This window comes from Ceraceosorus guamensis (genome assembly GCF_003144195.1).
Source record: "Ceraceosorus guamensis strain MCA 4658 unplaced genomic scaffold IE81scaffold_8, whole genome shotgun sequence".
NCBI lineage: Eukaryota > Fungi > Basidiomycota > Exobasidiomycetes > Ceraceosorales > Ceraceosoraceae > Ceraceosorus > Ceraceosorus guamensis.
Genome location: NW_020290003.1, coordinates 260,829 through 284,429, shown reverse-complemented (window position 1 = coordinate 284,429; position 23,601 = coordinate 260,829). Strand labels below are relative to the sequence as shown.

The 23,601-nt window shown below is 56.7% G+C and overlaps 6 protein-coding genes across 6 annotated transcripts; 1 reads left to right on the top strand and 5 right to left on the bottom strand.

The window, feature by feature from the left end:
• Positions 1-61: 61 nt before the first annotated feature.
• On the bottom strand, positions 62-2,562 carry IE81DRAFT_345277 (phosphoglycerate mutase-like protein; the record flags this gene model as incomplete). The annotated part of the gene is made up of 7 exons (XM_025515896.1): positions 62-132; positions 230-461; positions 543-808; positions 883-905; positions 973-1,187; positions 1,255-1,323; positions 1,405-2,562. The coding sequence occupies 7 exons, from the start codon at positions 2,560-2,562 to the stop codon at positions 62-64; spliced, it is 2,034 nt and encodes a 677-aa protein (XP_025372054.1).
• A 647-nt stretch (positions 2,563-3,209) lies between these two features.
• On the bottom strand, positions 3,210-3,801 carry IE81DRAFT_242160 (hypothetical protein). Its single transcript, XM_025511235.1, has 2 exons — positions 3,426-3,801; positions 3,210-3,338 (listed from the first exon to the last, which is right to left on the bottom strand). Exons 1-2 carry the CDS (start codon positions 3,646-3,648, stop codon positions 3,298-3,300), a joined length of 264 nt encoding a protein of 87 aa, XP_025372053.1. The 5' UTR covers positions 3,649-3,801; the 3' UTR covers positions 3,210-3,297.
• IE81DRAFT_242121 (UDP-Glycosyltransferase/glycogen phosphorylase) lies at positions 3,802-6,027 on the bottom strand. Its single transcript, XM_025511234.1, has 4 exons — positions 5,582-6,027; positions 5,298-5,484; positions 5,030-5,213; positions 3,802-4,965 (listed from the first exon to the last, which is right to left on the bottom strand). Exons 1-4 carry the CDS (start codon positions 5,800-5,802, stop codon positions 3,956-3,958), a joined length of 1,602 nt encoding a protein of 533 aa, XP_025372052.1. The 5' UTR covers positions 5,803-6,027; the 3' UTR covers positions 3,802-3,955.
• Positions 6,028-6,255: 228 nt separating this feature from the next.
• IE81DRAFT_298453 (hypothetical protein) lies at positions 6,256-13,278 on the top strand. The gene is made up of 4 exons (XM_025512181.1): positions 6,256-6,682; positions 6,754-12,566; positions 12,636-12,765; positions 12,842-13,278. Exons 1-4 carry the CDS (start codon positions 6,469-6,471, stop codon positions 13,228-13,230), a joined length of 6,546 nt encoding a protein of 2,181 aa, XP_025372051.1. The 5' UTR covers positions 6,256-6,468; the 3' UTR covers positions 13,231-13,278.
• Positions 13,252-16,272, bottom strand: IE81DRAFT_320864 (hypothetical protein). Its single transcript, XM_025513162.1, has 3 exons — positions 15,929-16,272; positions 14,209-15,767; positions 13,252-14,130 (listed from the first exon to the last, which is right to left on the bottom strand). Exons 1-3 carry the CDS (start codon positions 15,947-15,949, stop codon positions 13,449-13,451), a joined length of 2,262 nt encoding a protein of 753 aa, XP_025372050.1. The 5' UTR covers positions 15,950-16,272; the 3' UTR covers positions 13,252-13,448.
• Positions 16,273-16,785: 513 nt separating this feature from the next.
• IE81DRAFT_242056 (ras GEF) lies at positions 16,786-22,857 on the bottom strand. Its single transcript, XM_025511233.1, has 5 exons — positions 19,559-22,857; positions 18,841-19,485; positions 18,627-18,771; positions 17,335-18,546; positions 16,786-17,262 (listed from the first exon to the last, which is right to left on the bottom strand). The coding sequence occupies exons 1-5, from the start codon at positions 22,650-22,652 to the stop codon at positions 16,953-16,955; spliced, it is 5,406 nt and encodes a 1,801-aa protein (XP_025372049.1). The 5' UTR covers positions 22,653-22,857; the 3' UTR covers positions 16,786-16,952.
• Between the last annotated feature and the right edge of the window lie 744 nt (positions 22,858-23,601).

The following is a 23,601-nucleotide window of genomic DNA, read 5'->3' as shown; positions in this document are numbered from 1 at the left end:
AGTGTAACGGTTGTCTTATGTTATGGTAAGTGAACAATATCACTCGACGCTCTTGGCCGAATTATCCTTTGCAAGCCGCCTCAAAGTTAGCGGCCTGGATGGCGTGGTCGTATTGAAAGGAAAGGAAGTCGTCTTTGGGGGTAAATGAGAGAAAAGTGACGGGTTCAGAGCGATAAACCTTGGGCACCGCAAGCAAGACGAATTCTACTGTTTGTTTTTGGGGACTCACTCAGCTTGCACAGCGTTGGATTGGGTCCGCTATCTGTGCATCCCTGCTCGGCGCCCATTGGCAGGACGGCGTCGTTGAGGACTGCCCTGATGTACTTCTCTGGAGCGCCACCCTTCTTGGGTGCTGCGCATTGCAACACTTCAAAAGCCAACTTTGCGGCCGATGGCACGATGGACGAGGTCAAAAACTTGCGCTCGGGGTTGATCTTGGCAGGATCTAGATTTTCTGACAACTGCATGCCGGAACTTGCAAAGCTCAGCGTTGGGTCTGAAGAAGAGCTCCTCTACTACTAGGTCATGCAGGCACTGCTCACCTGCTTGAAGCCGAGTGCCATGAGAGTTCCAACGATGGTACCGTCGTGCGCAAAGTCAAAGTAGAAGGACTGGTCTCCAGGAAAGTACAACGGCAAGGTCGAGTGGCTCGAGTTCTGCGAGGTGATGGGAGGAGGCACCGTCGAACCCTGCAATCGAGCCAAGAGTTCCTGTATCCAACCAATACCTTGAGCTCGACCCGTCGTGCTCTGCGGACCCGCATTGCCCGAAATACGCAAATCCCATGCGTACTGGAAACCTTCCCATTCTGATCACGCGGAAAGACCGAGGTGGTCAGCATTGCCTCGAACAGAATTCGTGTGCCAGGTGGAGAAGACGCACCTGCTTTGGTGAAGAGTCCACAGCTTCGTGTAGATCGGGATCGTAAGTCTGACCATTCGACGGGACGTGCACACTTCTCGCGTCACTCACAAATCCGAGTAGCCAAGTGCTTGAGTTTCGACAGCACACAGCGATTGCATCCCATGAATGATCTCGGGTGTCAGTTGCGTCCTTGTCGGCATCAGCGGCTGCAGCCTCTTGATAGCATTTTTGGTGTACTGCTCGATCCATCGAGGTGCCAAGGAGAGGTCGCCCAACGGCGACTTGACCACGTTGGGGCAGGCGCCCCACGGCGATAAGGTGCTCTGTGAAGGAACGCGAGAAATCGTCTCAGCATTGAGGAGCGAATTTGTGGGAAAAGACCTCACGCACATTGAAGCCAGCAGAGTCGATGAGAACTTCCAGGTTGACCAACGCTGGAGCGTCGATACCGAAGAAGCCCTGGAAGCAAAATCGCGCGACGCGATGATGAGTCTGTGCTCGTCAATCAATGCGCAATCTGACCGACGCCCGTGTGCTCACCAGGTTGAAAAACTTCGCAGAGTCCAAAAGGGCCTTCGTGCTGGCGGTCCTGATGATGGGTTTGTGCATCGGTTTATACGGGCTATAAAGCTTGCCGTACCTCGTGAAAGCGGCGACGCCCGAGTCAAACATTTGCTGTCTACCTGCTGCCGACAGGAAGTCGGATCCCAAGTTGTACTGCCAATTATTCAAGAAGCTCAAGACGCCTTTGGCGGATTTTTTGTGATTCATTTTGAGGAGCGTCCGACCAACTTCTTGCAGGTTCTCACCGAATGTACCTGCTGAAGAGGGAAGACGAAGTCCGCTTCGGTGTAAAAGCTGCACGCTCTCCAGATGACAATTGTCTGGGATGCCGCTCCACTGTTGAACTTCCGGGAATAAGCGACTACTTTGATAAGGCGAAAGGGAACCCATCTTGTCCCAAATATAGAATGTGCCATCCTTGTCGTCGGTGGGGTTCCAACGTCGTTCGTAAGAGCTTCCTCCAATTGGACAGTTCGACTGCGCTGCGGTCTTGGTATTCAGGAGCTTGTTCGACTCTACTGCCAAAGGTCGTTGAGGCAGCTCAGTGCCGTTGCCCTCGAATCCGACACTTTCAGGAAAGGGAAACGGAAAGATGATGATTGGCCCCGTGAGAGGCGTATCTGGCAAGGGTGTTGCCTCAGCTGGGGCCTCGAGCGCAGGTGGCGGTGATTGCTGCACTGTTTGAGACTGAGCCTCGGGCGTAGGCGGAGCTTGTTCCGTAGCCGCAGGTGCAGGTGCAGGTGCAGGTGTAGGCGCAGCAGCCGCTTTGGCTGCTACGGCGGCCTGCGCATCGGGGTCACCTGCAGCAGCCAGCTCTTCCGGGCTCAGCAGCTTTTTGAACCATGGAGGAACTTTTGCAGGTCCCCATTTTCGCAGAGCCGTCCTCGCCAAAGCTTGGTTGAGGGGATTGTCGAGCAGCTCCTGCTGTTGAGCTTCCGTCAATGCAGGCGGTTCTGACTGCTGGCGCCGAAAGAGGGGGTCCCTCCTGTCGTATCTGACCACCTTGCTGCTTCGTGCACTTGTCGGAACGATGGCAGCCCGGCTTGCATTGGCAAGCACAGCAAGAAGTGCAAAGATTGCCAGTGCTCGAAAGGGAGACGTCGTGGTCAGGACTAGGCCAGGCAAAGTCCGCATGGTAATTGTCGTAGCCTGCCGAGATAGACCGCGAAGCCGTCTGGTCGACGCTGCTTTTGAAGAAACGAGTCGACGCGAGGCGTTCCGAGTGAAGTGAGGTCGAAAGAGAGCAGCTAGCCAAGCAGGGGGCCTGGAATGCTGCCCAGACCGCGGCGTCGAAGAGGTGAGGTGGAAGAGGTCAAGAGTGCTGGGAAGGGAATGTGGTGACCACAGCACTGAGGGTTAGCGAAGCAAAGGGGTCGGAATGAGCGGGTGGAGCAGGATTGATCGCCCCGTCTCGCATAATATAGCGCTGCGATCTTCTCAGATTGCCTCAGCCTATCGAGGCCGACTCTTGGGCCTGTATATGACACTGGACGATGTATGTGCAGCGAACTGCGAGGCTTTGAGAGCGCAAAGAGGCGAAAGGAGGAGGCTTTTGCGGAGACGAGACAGAGAACTGGCGAAAAGGGGCCTGTGAACACGGGCTGAAGTTTATTGTGATATGCTCCGGCTCACTTGGATGGAACGGGCCCAGGTATGCAGCGTCTAGGGGTCCGCGGTCGGTCTGCCTTCGCATACTGATATACGTATCCCATATGTGTGCAGATCGTTTACTCAGAGCATTGAAGTTCGAGTCATGAGTGCAGGGAGGGAGAGAGAGGCGCCATCACTTCGATACGCACGGCTACGCAGTCGGTTCAATTTGAGCCCGTGATTGCCTCGACCGTTATTCCTCCATGTGCTCCTCTCGGCTCATCGCCCGTGCTGCGCAGCCAGTATTCGGCACTTAGATGCTTCCAACAGAAGGCGACGCCGGCCGTCAGCCGCGTGATTGAGCCATTTGCGCTGGCGCGCCCGCTGCTTGGAGTTGCAGTACTCACTATGATTGACATACCGAGGTCCGAAGTTCAATTCAGCCCGTTCCTGGTGGGCGCCCATCAACGACGAAGCAGGTCTGCAGGAACGTGGACGCATACCCATACCCGCAAATATCAGCTTTGTGCGCGACCTGTACTTTCGCTCAAGTCTGAGCATCGCGTGATCGAGGAGGGGGCCGCACACAAGCGCTGCTGCGGTAAGACCAGTCATTGCTCCACTCCACATTATGTGGGCTGATTCGAGCGACTTGGCCGAGCATGACAAGGCCACCTACGTGCTCGACAACGCGCTGCGCCGCCCTTCAGAAACAGACGCCTTGGTATGCATCGATATGGCGGCTGACAGCGCTGCTTTGCGTACCACCGTCGAGGAGGCTGCTCTAGTGCGCCCGAAGGATCAAGCACGGGGTAGCAACACAACTGCGTGGCGTTGCAGACCACGTAAAGTCGAGCGCTGACTACCTACACAGCGGGTCTCGATCGCAGCTCAAGGGATGGGTAGGAACCATAGCGAGTACTGATGAAACCGATTTTTATTGAACCTTGGGCCTGGTCGACGAGTCGGGGCGCAGCTTGCCCCACATCATCCGCTCCCACCTCTCACAGAAAGCGTCGGCTCCAAAGGTCTCCGACGCTCTTGTCCTGGCTCTTTGGCGGATAGCGATGACCTCATCAGAAGGCAGGGCGAGGATGCTTTGCAAAGTTCCGGCAAAGTCGTCTACCGACCGAGCATGGAAGCCGGTCCTGCGACCTTGCTCGTCTGGCACCGCGATGTCCAACAGAGGACCTGCCGAGGCGTGAGAAAGCGTGATTAGCCCAGCTGCCATGAACTCGACGACGTTGATGCCGAAGTGTTCATCCACCATGGTACTGATGCCGATACTGGCAGTTCCCAATGAGCTGATCAAGCTGTCGTAGCTCGCGTTGACGAGAAACTCGACATGATCAGGGCCATCAGCGTGCGTGAGCTTCATTTCCTTGGCCAAGGCACGAAGGCTCTCGACGCGCGCTTCATCTGTCGCATCTCTTGAGCTCCCTATCATGAGCAGCCGCAGAGGATTCCGAGCTTCGCGGAGCTTGGAGTTGGCGTCTAGCGTTGCTCTCAAGATCCGCAATTGATTAGCTTGCTCCTTTTCCGGCCGGAATTGGCCGAGACTGACAAGCGTGCGCGCGTGTCTAGACTCGAGAGACAACTTTGCGAGACGGCTAGTGTCGCATGGAGGGTAGAGGACGCGAACCTGCTGTGTCGATCCAATCAGGTTGCTCAGGTGTGCTGCGGTCCAGCTGCCATTTCCGACAATGACGTCGGCGCAACGAAGAGCCCTAGAGTAAGCCCAGACAAAGCTCTGGTAGTAGACCAGCTTCAGACGGCTTTTGAGCGCGCTCGAAGCGATACCTGCAGGATTCGTGTGACTCGCTTTGCGCAGTGCGACTCGCGAGACCATGTCGGTGCTAATCGTTGGGTAGTGTGTATATGCTCCGATCCGCACTTTCGAGCTGAATGCTTGCACTGTTGGGTAGGAGAACGCGTAGCCCATCGTATCTATGTGCGCGCGTGTGTGCGTCAGGCATGCAGCTCAAATACCCTTTCTTCCATCATCACTCACCTATCCAAACGTCTGGCAGCACTTCGCCTATCGCCTCAATGGCCATCCTCACGCTTCCATAGCTCTGGCCTAGGAGAGTGAGCCGTTTCCAATAAGAGTCGGCCACCATGGCTCTGGATTTAAGCGGAAGGAACTGGATTTGATGCCTGCGTGGGTGAGTCGATAAAGGGATGCCAAAGCGAGCCTACATCGTATACCGCAATCGTTGTTGAAAGGTGAGTGTCGGGCCCTGCATGAATGCTGGAGGCTGGCAGTGCAGGCGACTCACGGTGCAGCGTTCAAGGATTTCTGCGGGTGTCGCGGTTCCCATACCGTTCCAAGGACGGTTCAAGTGCCTCAAGCTGCTTTCGATGCCGACGTCTCCAGTATAGATCACCAGCACGTGGTCCTCATGTGTTTCAAGATGATGCAGCAGAGCCTGGAAGAGCACCCTCTCTCCGCCACCACCCGCATTGCTGCGTGATCGATTAGACACGAAGATGCGATAATCGCGGTCAGCGTGCGCTACTCTCACACATTTGCATGATGCGTGTCAAAGAGCTCTTCGCTCACCAGTAAGGATGAAAGAAGCCGACAATGGTCTTCTTGTTCCTCTCCTCTCTGTCATTGAATCCGGCACGCTCGAGCAATTCCCTCCGCCTTGACTTGTTGGCTTTCTTGGTGTTGCGTATGTGAGCAGATACGAACTGCAGCGTGAAGACGACGGCGGAGAGCACAGCGAGCAACATGCACAGTCCGACTGTCTGCCATATCGGCGGCCTTGAGCTCGACATTGCGGGAGACCAGGCTTGACGCAGCACAACGGCCTCCTGCTGCGATTGAACGTGCGACTCTCAGAAATGCTGCAAGGTCTTGTGTCGTGATTTGCAGGGAAGCAATCGGCACCCGTGGAAGCTACCAGGTCCAAGCGTCCAAATTGCAGGCGCAGAATCGTGCGATCAGGCAAGGAGATCTGGAGGGACATGTGATTCATGACTCTAATTCAAGTATTAGAGGCGACAAAGACGGTTGTTGCCTGTTGAGAAGGGATCACGATTCAAGATTTCATGTCGTGTTGAACGTGCAGCGTCACGTGAGTGGAGAAGCGCATCTGGCCAAAAGGACGCGAGAATAATCGCGCGCGGGCACTCGTGACTCAGACTAGTGACTCCATCAGGACGCGCGCGCATGCCAAGTTGCGCTTCAATCGACCAGCATTGTGAATTCGATGTTTCTTCTCGCGCACCAATTACAATTTGATCGCTGTGCGAACATACAGAGCCACAGGTTGCGAGGCAGTGTACGTACCTCATCATCGGCTCGCGCTGATGCTCTCTGCACAGACACATTCGCCCCAGTAACTTCTTCCGCCAGCACCTGGAAGCTCTCGTTCACGTTGGGCAGGCACCTGCGCATCTCCGCGTCGACGTGCACCTTCATCGGAGGTTTAGCTCCGCAAGATGCCGGCCTCAACAACGCCACCAGGCTCGGCCTCCATCTCACCAGAGAGGTTCGCGAGGCTCTTCAGAAGCCTGAATGCTGTCATTGCAAATCCGCAGCGGGGCGCAGCGAACCATGACTGGTTCATCAACGTGGGCAGACACGCGTCGGAACTTCTCAACTTCGGACGCGCTCGACCACCTTCTGATGCCGAAAAGAAGGAGCTGCAGGCTGGTGAGTGACTCTTCGCCCTTGCGCACTTGTATGGGCACCCGCTTAGGCTCACGCTTGTGCCCCCTGCACAGGGCACGTCACCATTCACGGCACCAAGCACACCGTCAATCAAGACTTTGCGCAGCAATGCTTTTACCTCTCCTCCACTCTCAAAGTGTCGGAGCGATACGCCGCATCGCTGCTGCAAGCAGGATTTGAAGGCAGAGCGCGCTATGGAAGAAGCTCCGTGGAAGCTGCTCTGCTCATATATCACCACGAGCGGATAGCTGCCATTGGCTGCTTGAAGGAGCTTGCTCGATCTGCCATGACCTTGGCTCACGAAGCAGATGCGGCTTCCCAGCAAGTTGGCGCGCGCATCGAGAGGCTTGTGTCGGACCTTGTAGAGGCGCAAATCGACGTGCCTGCACTACCAGGCCGACCAGCGAAGACGCAGACCACTTTGCCCGAAAGGATCCTCATCGAGCTTGATGCCACAAAATTAGAATTGCAAGCCCTCAAGGCGGAAAATAGCATCGGCGAGCGACTCGAGCTTATTGTGCAAGAGCGTCAAGAACTCGGTCAGCTGCTGTATTTGCTCTCTGCTTCGCGACGCTTGGCTCCTGCGCACATCCTGGCCTTAACAAGGTGGTTGAGTTCGCAACAGGACCCTCAGGACGCCATGGTCATCTACGTCCTCGCATCATTGCTTGGTTGTCTCGAGGTACCGCCGACCGAGCACCCCGATCTGGACCCGGAATCCGCGCTGGCCCTGCACAAGGAGATCACTGCCAAGGATTGGACTCTTCCACAACTTCGATGCGTCGTCCTTCTACAGTGGTCCGCACTACTTGCGATGCCGAGCTTTTCAAACGAGATCAAAGTTCAGGACGAAGAGATCACCTCCCTGGTCATTGGAGCCATTGCTGGCGGGCCAGCTTACAATAGTACCTCGAGAAGCGCCACAGTAGCGCCAATGGCCGGCGATGCGCTTGTCTTCGTAATTCAGTATGTTCTAGCATTCAGACAACCAGCCTTTGAAGCTTCGCAAGGCTTCGAGGAAGGCACGGAAGCGCTGGCGACTCTGGCTCCGGGGATGAGCGAAAGCGGCATAGATGCCGAGTTCCAAGAATACGTGCTGACCCAGGTTCAAGATCTGTTGATTCGCCTCACCAACCTATTCCTGCCGCTTTTCCGGAGACTTCAACGCGCCGAGGAAGATGCAGAATTCGGATTCAAAGACTCGAAGAACAAGCCGGGACAATCAAGTGACCCGCAAAGATACGACATCGAAGCTCTTTTCGACGCCATCAGCTTGCTCTGTCGCGGCCGACCAGATGCTGGCTTACGCTTTCTCGTCGAATCGGATGGGAGGCCAACCCGCTTCCTTGGCTGGGCGATAGACGTAGAACAGCATGGTCACCGGCGAGCAATGTTGGACATGGTTGCCTCGTTAGCATCAGGTGCTGAAGGCGCCTGGCAGATTCATACCCTCCTCTCGTCGGAAGATGGGGTCGGAGACCCTCGTCTTTTTTCTTGGGCCCGCTTGTTCGATTGGCTGCAGTACACCTACACCCAATTTCAGGAATCGCTCAGCGCCTCTAGAGGTGGCGTGCTTAGAAGTCAGCTCAAAGTGGAGCGGGCCGACGAAATCTTGTTGAAATCGTTCCTCGGTGTGCTTCGAAACGTTGCTCACCATAGCGTAGCCGCACGAGATGCTCTTTATCAGCATACTGGGTATGCTGCCCTCCAACGCTTGTTCAACCTCTACGTGTGCCCCACTTCGATTGGCTTCAAAGCCTCCACTCTTCGGGCTTTGACCGCTTTCGCTCGCCCCGACGGTCCGAGCGCAGGCCGGATTGCTGCCGACATCTGGCAGCTGCTCGAGACGCACCAGGTCGTGGGCGACACAAAAGCTGCAGAAGAAGCACTCAGGGCACGCATCGTCTCTGAGCGCGGCACCACCGGCACCGGTATGTTTGGGCAGAGCAACATCTCGAATCAAATGCATAACTTTGCTTCCAGTGCGCTCGAAGTGCTCGAGCGGGAAGAAAGGCCTACACAAAACTTCGAGGCTACCGTGGCTCTCGTCGATCTGCTCAAGGCTTTGCTTCAAACACCTGCCCCAATGACTTCGGCGACGCCCACCGTCACCTCGGCGCTGGGTGCGATGAATTCCAATCACGGTCAAGCAGCCTCTTTGGAGCAAATCGTCGTCAGTTTGGGCCAAGCTCACCGCTCCCCTGGCCTCGACCCTTACGTCAACTTCGTCATCGAAAGGGTACTTCTCGGTGCGTCGCGGGGCGAGGTCGCTCTCCCCGCCGACGCTTTACGCCTCAAAGCAAAAGCTCTGGGCTTTGTGGAGCGATGTCTTGCTTGCTACAACCTGACCCCCCTCTTTGAAGCCGACGAAAGCGGTGTCTTGGAGCCGCGTGCCGTAGCGCAACTGCTGCTCCACCCTGGCTTCTCCATCCTAAAACGACTTCTTACGAACACCACATTGCTTAAAGAGTTCTTCGCGGTCATTTGCCCGTCGGACGACTCTGGTTTCGAAGTCCTGAATTCCGCAGGTTCCGGAGCTGGCTTCCAGGCTCAATGCGTCGGACACGCTCTGCGCATCTTCCAGCGCGTCATGCAGCTCCAGGACGCTTTCTTGCAAGTCCTTCTGCCCGCTTGCAGTGACTTGCTTGCTTCGAACCAGGGCGCGCAGCTTGCGGCTTTCAAAGCTGCTGACAGGCTGGGACAGCCTGGTGCCTATACACCTCTGGACACTCTCCTGCTGTACGAACACCGAGCCGTGGTACAGATTGCGCTCTACGTGCACGCCCAGCGTCAAGATATCGTTCTCTTGGCTGTCAGACTGCTTCGGCAGATTGCTGAGAGCCCGGCCTTTGTTGCTGTGGACCGCTTTGGACGCCTGAGCTACGTGGGCAAGATGAACAGGCTTGTTGGCTTGTTGGAAATGGTCGGCGAATCTGCTCGGGTCCGTGCGGGCTTCGTCGGGCACCTTGAAGCCCTCGAGACAGGAGATCCGGACGATGCCGACACTGCTGATGCTCTCGAAGCGTCGGGCGGCGACCTCTACGACGTGGAGCATCCGTCAACAAGCAACACCAGGAATGCCGTCGCGTCGTCCATCCTGGACCTTTTGCAAACGTTCACGGCTCAGACTCAACCTTGCCCAAACCTAGCGCACGTCCTCCTCGGCTTCGATTTGACGACAGCTGGAGCCGGAACGTCAGATGAGGTGCAGCTGCTCGATCGGTCCGATTCGGAGGGGCGTGGGGCTTTGGAGGCAGTCGTCGCGCTCGTGGGCCGTGCACGCGAAGGCGAAATTGCCTTCGTGGAGCGTTCCCCGCGCCTTGCGGAAAAGTGCTATGCGCTCCTACACAATCTTTGCCGCCACTCATTTACTAGCCCGACCACTCTGCGCTTCTTGAGATCGCGCAACGACTTCTTCGTGCAGCAGCTGCGAGCACTGAAATCGGTTCCCGAAGCCGTCGAATACGTGGCCGAGTCTAGCGGTGACCTGCGATTTGCCGACGGAGTGATCGCACGGTCTTCGGCGAACGTTGTGACGAGCTCCCTTCGCATACAAGCTCATCTGCTTGATAGCGCTGCCATCGAGCTGCACTCCCTTAGCAACGCTGCTCTTGTCGGACCAGCTACGCGTCTGCTCGCCGTGCTGCTGGGCGGTGCCTCAGCAGTCGATGGTGCGGGTTTCGCTGAAGCGGGTCTCCAAGATGACGATGACGACGCCGACCTGTTGCCTGGTGGTTTCAACTCGCAGCACAAGTTGGACGGCACGCCGCGTGCAAGACTTTTAGACCTGCTTCAGGGAATGGACTTTAAGTGGGAGGATGATGGTGAAAAAGACGTTGCCAGTCTCAACGTTCTTGCAACACTCGACATTTCTCCTGCCGCGAGTCGCGGCCCGGCTGCGGAGACCAAAGAGTTCGATCTGAATGCGGTCGTCGGCATTTTAGCTCAAGCTCGAACAGAGATCGAGCGACGCGGAGAATTGGTCGACGCGAGACAGAGGGTCATTCTGGAGGATGAGTCCATCATCATTCTCCACTATGCTCACGCTCGCAACGCACTTCGAGCGCTGAAAACAGCTCGTTTGCAGTCTATGCAAGCGTGGCGCCATATCCTCGACATGATCCTAGCACGCTGCGTGCATCTCCTCAGAGCCGAAGCTCGGGCCTTCGTGCTTTTCGACTGCTTGGGCGCGGTACTGCCATTACTTGCCGACCCAGGCGCAGATGCAGATGCTGCGCGCAATGATCTGGCTGCTGGCGCCGTCTTGGGCCTCTTGACGAGTTTGCGCCAGCATCAACAATCTGCTGCAGCGACTTCTACTGTGGACCTCAACGCTTCCGAGGAACTTCCTGTGGACCGTCTGATGGCCACGCTGCGCGCTCTTCTTGCCGCCTTGGTCCGACCCGGAACTACAGCATCAAGTCGCGGCAACCTTTATGCCGCGCTCATCAACTTCTTGCAGCTTGTCAAATCTACCGCCAAATCAGGTCCATCCAATCAGGTCCGTCAAAGCACCGCATTTGATGAAAGCATGATGAGCTCGGCAATCGAAGCGGATGACACAATCTCTATGATAGGCCCGGAGTCGGTCATCTGGGATAGCAAAAGTAACAAGATCTCCCATGTCGAAGAGCGCACGCATGGCATGATATCTTCGCAGCTCGACAGGCTGATTGCGATCGTTGCACGGGATGCGCTTGATGGCATGGAGCTTTGGCGTACTGTCGCATTCACTCTATGCGACCAGATTGCCGGAATCAAGGGTGCGAGGGGTCAATCCCCGGGGACGAAAGCATTGCAGATACTTGAGCGGTTCGGCTATTTGCGCGCCTTTGCGGCAAGCCTGAAGGAGATGGACTTGCCTCTGCAAGAGGTGCTCAGGCCTGACCCCACGTCGCTGAACATCCTATACGTGTACACCGCGCAGATGGGCTTTCTGACACGCCTCGCTCAGACTGCAGCTGGAGCCGAGCAGCTTGTAGATGCTCGCATCTTTGATATCCTTGGTCAGAGCGACTTCTTGGCCAGTCGACCCGAGCAAGACCAAGACTTCGTCGATATGGACAGCTTCTTGCCAGCAGCGATGGAGCGCTTCGACTCTCTTCTTACGCCTGCGCTGCAGCTTTGCGTTAGCATTCTATCTGTGTCCAATGCGAGAGCATCCACCATCGGGGACTCCACGAGCATCTTCTCCGCCTCTAGTCAAGCCTTCCTATTTCTGGAAAGACATAGCAGCACACTTGCAATCGTCTTGAAGGCACCACTCAACGAAGCTACAAGTGTAGCAGCTATCAATCAAGCCCAACTGATCGTTGCGCTACTCGTGTTCTGCCAAAACGCGAATCAGTCACTAGCGGCCTCAGCCAGCTCTCCGCTATTCAGCTTCCATAGCGCGGTACTCGCTCTGGTTGCAGGATTTCTGCCCAGCTCAGCTTGGTTGGAACGAGTGGTGCCCCACAGCGAAGAGGAACGCGAGATGGCCAGTCGTCTTGTCAAAGGTACAGATGGTGCAGAGGATTCCGACGGAGAGACGGCGTATAGCATTGCTGCTCGTCGCGCAGTGTCCCAGCTCGTAAATTCACTCTTGGCATACCTGGAGCACGCGTCGTTTCCTCGCACCAGCGCGTCAGACGCATCTGCACTCGCTACCACGGCTCGACCGGTCCTCACGCCTGTCCTGCGAGTCGAGGCTAGCGAGCCAAGATCTAGAAGGCCCCGAGTCTCGACGACACATCCCAGTCTGGGAGCTGCTATCTCCGCTCTAGAGGAATCGTCCGCTGCTTTGGTCGACGAGCTGTCTACGATTGAAAACACGAAACGAATGCTGAGCGACGTGGATGCTGTCCAGCTCAAATACTGGGATGAGGTGAGAAGGAGCGACACTCATCGACGTGCCCTCGCGTGCTGACCTAGAGCCTTCGTCGCTTGTTTGCAGGTCGTCGAAGATGCGCTCAGGCTCGATGGCGCGAACGTCGAGCTAGATGCCAATCAGCGACGCAGTCTTGGCGTTCGAGAACTCAAACACCGACGCAGAACATTGCGAGCGTCCGTGCTTCACAAGTTTGGTGCGTACTGTAAGGCTGTGTAAGACCAAGGCAGGCCCAGCTGATCAACGATGCCCACCTCACTTGCACGCGACAGACGCGGTCGAAATGCTCCTAACGCTCTTGTACAGACATTTCAAGTACTATTTGGACCTTCCACCTGCTTCGCTGCGCCGCACGCTCGACTTTGACCCTAGTAGGAGCACAACTCGCAGCGTCCCGCTTTTCCGCTCCGGGCGACAAAGTCAAGCTGGAGGGGCTGCAGACTCGACACTGGGTATTTCAGAGAGGGAAGTGCTGGTCAAGGAAGGCTTGGCACTGATCACGCTGGCGCTTGAGAATCTGGAAGTCGTCATCAAGCAAGCTGATAGCAATGGCGAGATGGACAAGACTAGACTTGGCTTCTTGCAATTGTCGGGAAGACAGCTGGTCGAAAGTCTGCATCGAGCCAATGCCGACCTCGAGTCGAATGGCAACATGCGATGAGGGAAAAAGTCAAATGTACGTCATGCTTTCAATCAATACTATTCTCTTGGTTGTATTTGCGATTCCAAAGTGTAAAATATGCCACGCGTGGTGGAGCGCACCTGGGTAAGTCATGGCGAGATTCTTGCTGGTACTGCAGCCGAATCACGGTGGCCATGCGCCGCGTTTGTATCCACGAGCAATCTTGTTCGCGTCTTGCTTGCAGGAACACGGACGGCCTACGCAGCCGCGCGTGCTAGTCTCTGCTTGAGATCTCCTCGGGGAGACGTAGGGCTGATGAGGGCTTCGCTTGATTGGTCGATCTCTTTCGACTCGTCGATGCGCGCCAAAGCTCCCGAGCTTGAGCTCGACGCCAAAGAAGTTCCTGTTCCTCCCGCGCTCACGGGCAAGTATCCAGGACTGACATCGATCACCCCACCGCTCGCACCGACCTGAGCCTTTTCAGCCGCTGTAGGCGTATAGTTGCGCTCCACCAACTCCACCAATACAGCTCTTCGAACCCATCTTCGACGTCGCGTGTACCTTCCCATTTGATTCTTGCGAGACATTTTCTCCCACGCATTGTCTCCGTACTGCCATCCGTCGGCATCAACGTCCAGAAGAGCTAAATCGAAAGGTAGATCACTGGCACGATCTCCGCTGGAAGCATTGCTGGTTCTACGTCCCGCTCGGAGGCCGCTTAGAGCTCCTTCCTCGGAACCGCTGCCACCAAAGTCGCCGCTTCCCGGAAGAGGATCGCGTCCTGCCACTGTCCATTCTGGATCGATCCATTGCCACTTGACCAGACGTCGCACGTATGCTGCAGGGTTGGAAGATGTCGGTGATGCCTTCAGAGTGACGCGAGCAGGTGGAAGCGAGAATGAGGATGGAGGCGAAACTGGGCTGTTGGACTCGTCAGACCTGCAAGTAGCAGCCAATTCGGCTCGTCAGCGGATGATGTATTTCCCAGACGCGCGAGCATCACGAAGCGACTCTCACCAAGCGGGTCTCTCTTGCGGCAGAAGGGCAGCCGTCCAGTCCAATCCCACCCACCATCTCTGATTCTCGAAGATGGTGAATTGATACTCTACATCTTCATGCCTAGTCACGTCGAGATTGACCTTTGCGCTCTTCGCACTGCCTATGCGAGGCGCAGCAAAGAAGCTGGGTACGCTAAGCTCATCCTTGGAGTCATCGCCTCCCACTGCATGTTCCGAGCTCGATCTGCCTGTGTATGCCACACGACCGGAAACGAAGGCTCGTCTGGGCTCGCCCGAGAGAATTCGAAGCAAGCCTAGCACAGAACGCCTGATTGTCGCGCTGCGCCAAAGAGCATGTCGAATGAGAGCGGCCCATGGTGCGCACCACGTCAGGGCAATTGTTCCGATCGTGAGCAGCGCATGTCTAAGCGAGAGCGCAAAGAGAGGCCAGGGAGGAAGAAGTGCCAGCGCGGACACGCTGTGAGTACCTTGCTTCGGAGCTAGAAGAGGCAGGTGCAAGTTTTCTCCGACGTGCAGAATCGTGGGTCGCACATGAAGCCTGTAGTAGACCACAGCTGCCAGGAAGGCTTCTCTGAATTTGATGAAGTAGACTAGAGCTTGACCCGAGACACGGCTGGATACTTGCGCCTCGATGGCAATAGCACTGCGCACAGCATGGGGCCATACACGGGACGCGACGGTGCTGCTGGCGTGTGTCACGCGCTGCCCCAACTGAAGTCCGACGCGCGGCAAGTTGAAGGCATCCCAGAGACCAGGAGAGAAGCAAATGAGCCACGCGGGCCAAGTGATGATCAAGAAGGTGGCTAGCCTGCGGGTGTTTGCGCTATTGCCGCTTCGCCATGAAAGCAAAGACAAGAAGGGCGTCACCACCTGGCCCGAAACGGTGCTCAAGAAGTCGGCCAGCTCAGAAAGATCCGCCAAGACGACGTTGAGGCTGGAAGACGTGACTGGCGGAGTGCGCTTCTTTTGCGCTCCTATCTCTCCTCGCACCGCAGCCCTCAGACCAGCGAAGCCGATCACGCTGAGCAGGACCAATTGGGGTGCGTACCTGAGCACCTCATAACCGTAGAGGCAGACGCCCCACCAAGCCAGCACCAGCAGGACGCTGTGTGACCCAGTGCCGGGTCCTCCAGTCCACGTGGCCAGTCTGACCAATAGTGCCAGAGTAGTAATGGCTGGAGAGAGCAGAACGAGCAGTCGAAGCAAAGGCGTGGGCACGCCAGCCAGTACTGAAGTGTCGGAGATGGAGAGATCTCCAGGGCTAGCTGCTGCGATTGCCAATCCAGCCGCGCCACCTCTAGCTGCAGCTGCGCTGCCTCCAATCAGCCCCGCTTCGGGTCCCGTCTTATTTGCGAGGGCCTCGCCTTTGCCCTCTGCCTCTGCCTCTGAGCGATCGTCCCCGAGCTTGGGAGACGAAGGATTAGAGTTGGACATGTCGATCTGGTCTGTTCCAGCTTCACCGATATCTCCCGCCGCTCTCAATGCTGCCAACCTTCTCGCCTCTGCTTTCCGCAAGTTGCGCGTTTCGTGGAGCGCCGACAAGTAAGCGTCGTTGAGCTGCAAGGAGTCGTCGTTGGAATCGCAAAATGTCAGTCTACCGCTTCGGATGGTGGTGTATGCTTAGGTGAGGAGCTGAATAAGGTGGTCACGGGACTTGTAGCGCTTCTGCATGCTTCCAAAACGCTCTTTTCAGCAATCTCTAAGGAGACTCGACTCACCGGCAAATCGAGGGCAGCCATGCGTGCCCGTGGTGACTATTGCGACTTCGATGCGAAGCTTGCTCTGCTCGCAGAGAGGGTTGCGAGAAGTAGTGCAATTTCCAACCAATGTCTCTACTTGATTATGGTCAGCACTGGCTCAAGAAGAAGGTTGCAGAAGCGATGACAAAATGCCGAAGCTCGGAGGAGTGTCACAGATGCAGAAGATGGATGGAGAGCAAAGTGACCTTCCATCTTTTACGCGGATGGGGTAATGTCGCCCGGGATTGGCGGGCGCCTACCTAGCAGACAGAAGCAGCAGGAGCGCGAGAGCGCGAGAGCCGGGCCGAAGAGATCGCGAGAGGGATGAGAGGTCAGAGAAAGACGTCATGCATCAAGCTACGCATGCACGCGCATTATGCATGCTGCGCACATCACAGCGCGGCTCCCTGCTTGGAGCGTGCACGAGCAGTCTGAGTCGTGAGGCTCTACTGGTTTTAGCCCGAAGACCTCCGAATACAAAATTGAATTCGCCAGCTGTCACAATTTTGAACACATTTCACAATTGCGAGCTAGCTTGAATTTGAGAACCCTTTTTTCCCCGCATTTCTGCTCTTTTCACGCTGAACCTACCGCAACAGTTTTGATGGCGCGCCGCGTGGGCCCTGGCCAGCTGGCTGAATGTGCGTTGGTGCTGCCTCAATCGCGCTGAGCGAGCTCGCTGCGACTATGGTATGGCAGCCACTGCACAACGCTTGCCATCAGTCAGTCCATCTTGACTTGATTGCGAAGAATGTACCAAGAGTAGAACGCGAGATGGGGTAAAAATTGCAAAACATGGCTACATAGGATCGGCGAAAGCGTCGTGACAAAAGCAAGCGGGAAAATCATGGGTAAGAGTGAGGTGAGGAAGGAAAGAAGGATGGTCGCCAGGAGTGATTGAGTTCGAGCTGAGAGCAACGTGCGCCCTTGGTGGAGCCCTGGCTCATGCACGTTGGACTCAAGGCCCGTCAAGAAAGCTGAAATGGTCCTACATGCGCCGATCTCAGTTCGCGTGGAAGAACTCCTTGATCTTGCTCGATGTCAGGGTAGGACCAGCATGCGCAGATGCCCGTGGTTCGACAGCTAGCGACCGAGCGTATAATACATCGTCGTCCAGCACTGGCAAGTCCAAAATGAGCTTCTCGATCATGGTGTTGCTCCGACCAGCTGGCGGGTCGTGATTTTGGCATCGCGTGATAGCCTGCACTGCTTCGTCCATCAACTTGAACTTGCGCCAGTGAATCATGCCGTCACTGGCGCGCTTCGATGGGTTGCCATCGGAGGTAGACAGAATGTCTTGCAGATGCACGCCGCTGTGATCACAAAGCAAGTGAAGCGAGGTCAGCTTGCGCGCGCGCGCGCGCAAAACTCCCAAGGATACTCACAGGTACGGGATTGTACGGCCTTCAGAATTATCCAACGCCATTCGGTAAGCAGCAAAGCTTCGATCGCTGCCCATCAAGCGAGCGAGACTCTGGTAAGACTTGATGACAGGCTTGCCATTGAGAAGATCTCGAGTAGTCTTGAGTCGATGTATTGAGGCATTGCCGAGACCAGCAAGCACGGCATGGAGCGTGTTGTAGTTGTTGACGTTCCTCAACAGGGACGCCACCCTCATGAACTTCTCTAGCATCTTGGCGCGAACCTTCGCCTTGCTTTGCATCAGAATCATGGTGCAGACCCAGTACGACACGTAGTTGAAGTGGGCAATAGATCGAGCGACTGGACCGTCCTTCGCTCGCAGCTCTCTCGCCACTAGAATGTGACGCAGCAGATCCCGGGGTCGGATGGCACAAAACAGACCCCATTCGATCCTAGTGAGCTCTTGAGCGATCGAATCCTCGTGCAGATCGCACAGCGCGTTGGACACGCTGCGAAGCGCCAATTTACGTGTCCCCGTAAGGCCCTCAGATGACTCCAGCGGCCCAGAAGAGAGCTTGGAGAGCGTCGAGGGGGTTGTTGACTGTGACAACTTCGATGGCGATACGAGTGATGGTGCCGGCGTATGCAGAGACGGGGCACTCTGGATGGCCTCCTGACTCGGTGCTGCCGGTAGGCGCGGGATGGAGTTGGAGCTTGTCGTCGTGCTGCCAGTCCCGCTGCGCTGACCTTCGCTCGATTCAGTGGCGTCAGAGGCGCTGCGATGCCTCGAAGACAGGTCTGGACGGGAGAGATGCTGGTTGCTTTCACCAGAGACAGCAGCTTCTGGCAGCGGTGCGCTGTTGCCAGAGCTGTCCGAGTAGGCTCGCAGTCGGTTCATCTCTTGGTACGACTCGTTGGCGAGGTGTGCCACGTTTGCGTGCACGGCACTGTCGTTGCTGGCGCCGGTCCTGCCTGCAGGAAGATTAGGTCTGACGGGCGGCACATCGGCTGCGACAGAACGAGGCTTGTCATTGTCCTGATTCTTGCTCCATGCGGCATCGGGATCCACAGAAAGGCGCACAGTGTCGAGCAGGGGCTCCAGAGGTGCAGCAACGTGCATCGTGGCGGTGTGACGCAACAAGCGATCGAAGAAATCGCAGAGTTGAGCGAAGGTCTCTGAGGCCGAAAGGTCGCCGGGATATTCTCGCATCCAGCTTCCAAGCATTGCAGTCAAGCTACGAGTAGGACGAGGAGAAGGGGAATGAGGTCAGGCAAATGACTTTGGCGCTGCTGCTTTCGTACCAGATCAGCTTACCGCATCATAGAGAAGCGGGGCACGATGCCATCGGAAGCTTCGCTCTCGGCCAATTTGTCAAAGCGCGAAATGATTTGGCGCAGCAACTCGACTGGGCGTGCGAAGCCTCTGTAGAAGGTCATGAACATGGGCAAGAAATTCTCGTCTGGTAGATAAGGAGAAATTTGATTAGCTTGGCTGATTGCTCGACTGTCGAGCTCGCAGCACATCTCACCGTCACCCGTCACCGCACCGACAAAGAGGCGCTCCCACAGCTCTTCAATACTAATGTAGCCACCCGCGGACTTGGCGCTTTGCAGTCCAAGTTGCGCTTTAGAGATGCTCTGCTGGAATGCAGCGTCGTCTTCCGTGTCGTGGCTGCCAGCGAAGGACGGCGCGTCCATCGAAGCCACCGTCGCATCGCTCATCTTTCGGGTACTGCCGGCGCGCACAGCATTGTGAGCGTGCCCTTGTTGTACGTGCAACTGCTGCTGGACGGATCGAGCAAGGCCACTGTTGTCGGCTGCTCCTGAGGACGAGAAGCCGCCGGAGCTGAGTGCAGGACTGGTGTGCTGGCTGCCCGATGAGCTCATCGACGCACTCGCGGGCAGATCCGAGTAGCTGCGGCTGGCATTTCCCATACCCAGCGAGTCTGGATTGGACCTTCGGCTGCCTCGCGCTTTCGCCACCTCCTTCACAAGGTAAGAAAAGCAGTCTCGCATCCGCTTCTTGCCCTCTTCGCTTTGCACGCTACACTCCGCAAGGCCTACATTGTACACGGCAGCCATGTCGGAGGCGTAGTACGGATCCACCTTCTTGGGGAAGATTTCTGATTTGCATGCCAGCATCACAGTGCAGACTTCTTGCATCGCGAAATTCTCTGTGAGGCATGTAGCGTCAAGTGAAAGTCAGCGCTCACTCCGCTGCCTGGTCGCACCTTCAGAGCTACTCACCCAGCAATTCGGACATTCCACGGAACGACGACACGTGTGCCGCGTCATAGCAAAGAATGACAGCGTCGATGTGCGGAAGGAACTTTGGCCACGCAAAGCGCTTGTTCGGGCCATTGAGCAGGACCATAGCATCTATCTCGAGCACTTCGATCGTGCGCTGTTCCTGGTCCACAATGCACAACGTAGAATGAGAAGCAATCTTTTCCGAAAGAATTTGCGGCTTGGACAGGCCAAATTGACGCAAACCCTTTTTGATGACCGTCGACTTGCCCGAGCCTGCGTGACCCACCACGGCGATGACGAAGCTGGCGTGCGAGCGCGGGTGCTGTACTTGCTGCAGGAGGCTGGCGGTGCTGCCGCTTCGGCTGCGTCCACCGCTGATCATACTTGAAGGAGTGTGGTACCCGTTGCCCGCGTTTGAGACTGGAAGTGGCTGGGTTCGCGCAGTCTCTGAAGTGATGCTCATCGATCTCGTTTCTCGCCCTTCTGCTTGCTCGTCGGCGCTGTGACTGATACTGTTGCTTTTTGAGCTTCTACCACCTGATGCTTCGTTGAGGGTGGTGACGACTGGAGAAAGCGCTCCCGCCTCGACCGGATGGCTTGGCATGCGTGAAAAGCTGAAATCCAACGTTGGAAGGTTATGCGCACTGGCGTCGCTGCTTCCGATGCTCGTGTCCGTCGTTGCGGCACTTGGCGTGCTGATAGATGTTCGGCGCGACTGCGAGGAACCGTTGGGTGCGCTAACGCCAGACGCGTCGCCGCGTGAGCTCGTAGACGCGCACGCGTCTGAAGGCAACTCAAGCGCATTTTCTCCCCTCTCACTGCCGCTTTCGGCTCTCTCGGGTCCGCCAGGAATGAGAATTTCATTCGCAAGCATTGAGCGCGGCCGGGTACGAGCGGGTGCGGTGTACCGAGAACCCAGGCCAGCAGTCTGACCACTAGGGAGAGCACCGATGGTAGCTCCTCTCGGTCTGCCCCGAGCTCTTGGGATTCCTTCGAGGTTTGTGCGCTCCTGGGTCTCCTGATGTGATAGAGATGGCAGCGGAGCCGTAGTCAATGCCAAGGGTAGCTCCTCTTCTTTAGTTGGAGGCAGGTGCACTGCACTGGAAGAGCTGCTCGCAATGCCAGAACGCCATCCACCGCTGGAAGTCCTGGACATCAGATGATCCTTTGCTCCCGAGCGCGCTCGATTAGAGGGCCCGCTACCCTGGGATCGGCTGACCGCCTCGTTGGCAGTCAAAAGTGGTGCGTCTGAAGGCAAGAGCAACGGACCGCTCTGCCGATCGAGACTATTGCCTGCGTGTCCTAAGCTTTGGCTGCGCAACCTCGCGGGCGCCAGTGGATCGCTGGAAGTGTCGAAGAGCGACGGAGATGCTCGCTGTGCAGCTACATTGGTCCGAGGAGTAGCGGTAGAAGGTGTTGGAGGAGGCGGCAACGTTGGAGAAGGTCGAGGTGGTGGCAGATTTGCGTGTCTCGAGAGTCGCAAGAGCGGGCCGCCCTCTCCACTCTTTGTGGTATGTCGCAAATTCCGGCTGGAGCTGCTGTACTCCGAACCGGTCGAGACGTCGGGGGACATCGGCGGTGACAGAGAAGCTAGGGAAGAGCCAAATATTGTCGATGCACTGTCACTCCGCGATGGTGGAGTCCGCAGCAGCTCTTGCTGAGCCACTGCGTGCCCGTCTTCGTCGGCGTGCGGTCGAAGAGGATCGCCGGACATAGTCTGCTGAAGAGTGCGGGATGCTGAAGCTATAGAGTGTTCGCGGTAGTCCCTCTCATCATCAAGGGCATCCTGACGCAGAGTCGACGACGAAGTCATTTCCGAAGGTCTGGGGGACAGTCTCTCTGGCCGCTCGTCTCCCGAGTCTTCTTCCTCGCTCTCCCGTCCCACATGCCTTCTAGATCGACGTTTGACGTTGCTTGACCATGGCGAGTGCTGTACAGGAGTAGAGCGCGCTTCGACCATGATCGAGCGATCTTGCAAACTATCTGCAGTGCTGTCGCTCCCCACGCTGCCTTCTGGGCTCGAGGTCGCATCATGGAAAGACGTCGTGCTGCTAGACGTCGCCCCAGGTGTCAAAGACCGCGAAACGTCTAGGGCGCTGGCTCCTCTCAGCCCGTGAACAGGGGCAAGGGACGCGCTCGCTTCCGCAAGTGCGCGCGCACCCAGATCCTGCGCGTCGGCTGCCAGTGTATCGCTGAAGCGTCGACGCTGGCCTGCCACAAAAAGTTCAGCGCCTTCCTCTTCGCTGAGTTCCGCATCGCCATCGGAGCGGGGATCGAGCTCATCTTCCTGGTCCTCTGCATCCTTGCGAGAGGTGCTGCGTCGCTTTTCCTGTCTTTTGCGCGCTTCACTGATAAGTATCCGTCTCGCTTTTGATGATCTCGACACAGCTCTAGGGGATAGGGGTCGGTTTGCCTCGAGTCTCCTATCTTCAGAAGGAACACTCATTCGCAAAGAGGTCCGCCGCGAGCCAGAGGTCGAACCTTCCGGCTCTGTCACAGATGTCTCGCTGTATGAGCGGGACAGACGAGAAGAGGATCTTCCAGGCCCAGGGGAACTTTGACCGCCGAGATGGCGGTATGCGCTTGCATTGTTGGAGATGTCGTGGCTGCCTCTTCTAGAAGTCGGAGCGCTGCATGCGTTCGGACTGCCGGAATTTTCGCCTTGATCACTGCCGCTTCGATCGGATGTGTGCGTCGGAGAGCTGGCTCCTCTCTTCATGTCCAAGCTGCGCATCCGATCGCCAGGACTGTAATCGTTTCGCGTCGGACGTTCAGGGTCACTGCGCCCAGCAGCGCCAGAAGGCGAATTCTGACCAAGCTCGGCACCTTGCTTGTCCGCTCGTTGGGCTAAAGCACCGTCAGGGGGTGCCACATCGGCGCTTGGTTGCCTCTCAGAGACTCGTCCGCGCAAGCCAGAACTGACCGCAGACGCTTGACCAGGCTGTGTGTCGAGTCCGCTCGGCTGATTCGCTCTGTTCTGCCAAAACGCCAAAGCCGAAGGTCGCCGCTTCTCTGGGCTCGCGACTGAGCCTGCAGCAATTGTCGAGCTCGGTCCCCCGGCAGAGGCTGTGGAAGAAGCTGCCTTGTGCATGAGGTTCGATGCGCACGCTTGACCGCTGCTGCGAAAAGAGCACAAGATCGCAGTGTAGCGTGCTGCAGTACCGTCACTGCGTAGACGTCGGGCGCTCGTTCTTCCAGGCCAGAGACGTATAGCCTAGTTCGATGAACGACTAACACGGGTCGAAGCGCTGTAAAACCGGGTGAGGCGTGAGGCAGATTCGTCAGAGATGAATGGAGGTGAGTATGGTGTGTCGCGGGACGGCATTCACAGCCAATTGGCGAGGCTGCCAGGCTGCGATTGGTCGCAAGAGACTAGTCGACTGATGAAACGTTAGGTCGTTAAAGATAACCAAAAGTGGTGTCTGGGGTCTATGAGGGACTCAGCTCATGGACTACAATTGGAGGGGCGTGTAAAATTGTGATTGCGACTCGTGACCGTATTCAGATGAGGTCGACCAGGCGGGAGTGGCAGTCAAGACCTCGATCCTGATTCGATGTTTGGGATCGAGCAACAAAGGGCTGCTTGCCTAGCCTGTGTAGCGTGACTTCACTCGCAGCGTGGTTGCTTTGCGCATGATGCATCGCATTCATCACCGCAATCAATTCATGATGATTCGTCACGCTCCAGCTCCGTATAGATCGGTGCATAGGGTCCCCGGGGCTCTCTCGCGCGACGTGGTGCGCTTACACGCGCAAATTCAACGCAAGGCAATATAGGCAATATAATATATCCAGGGCAAACGGCCCGCGCTGATGGGAAGTCCCCCTTGGCCTCGATCGAGCTGTGAGAACCGCGTGAGCCGAGGGGGCCGCGGGCGCTGCATGAGCAGCAGCAAGGGAGTGCATGCGCTCAAGAGAGAGGGTGCTGCGATCGAGACGAGCACGATCGAGTCGAGTGGGCTGTGCAAGTCCGCGCGCCATGCAATTTCGTGCTGTCGCCTAGTCGCCGCCTTGCTCCACGCGCTTCGTTGAGGGTCTGC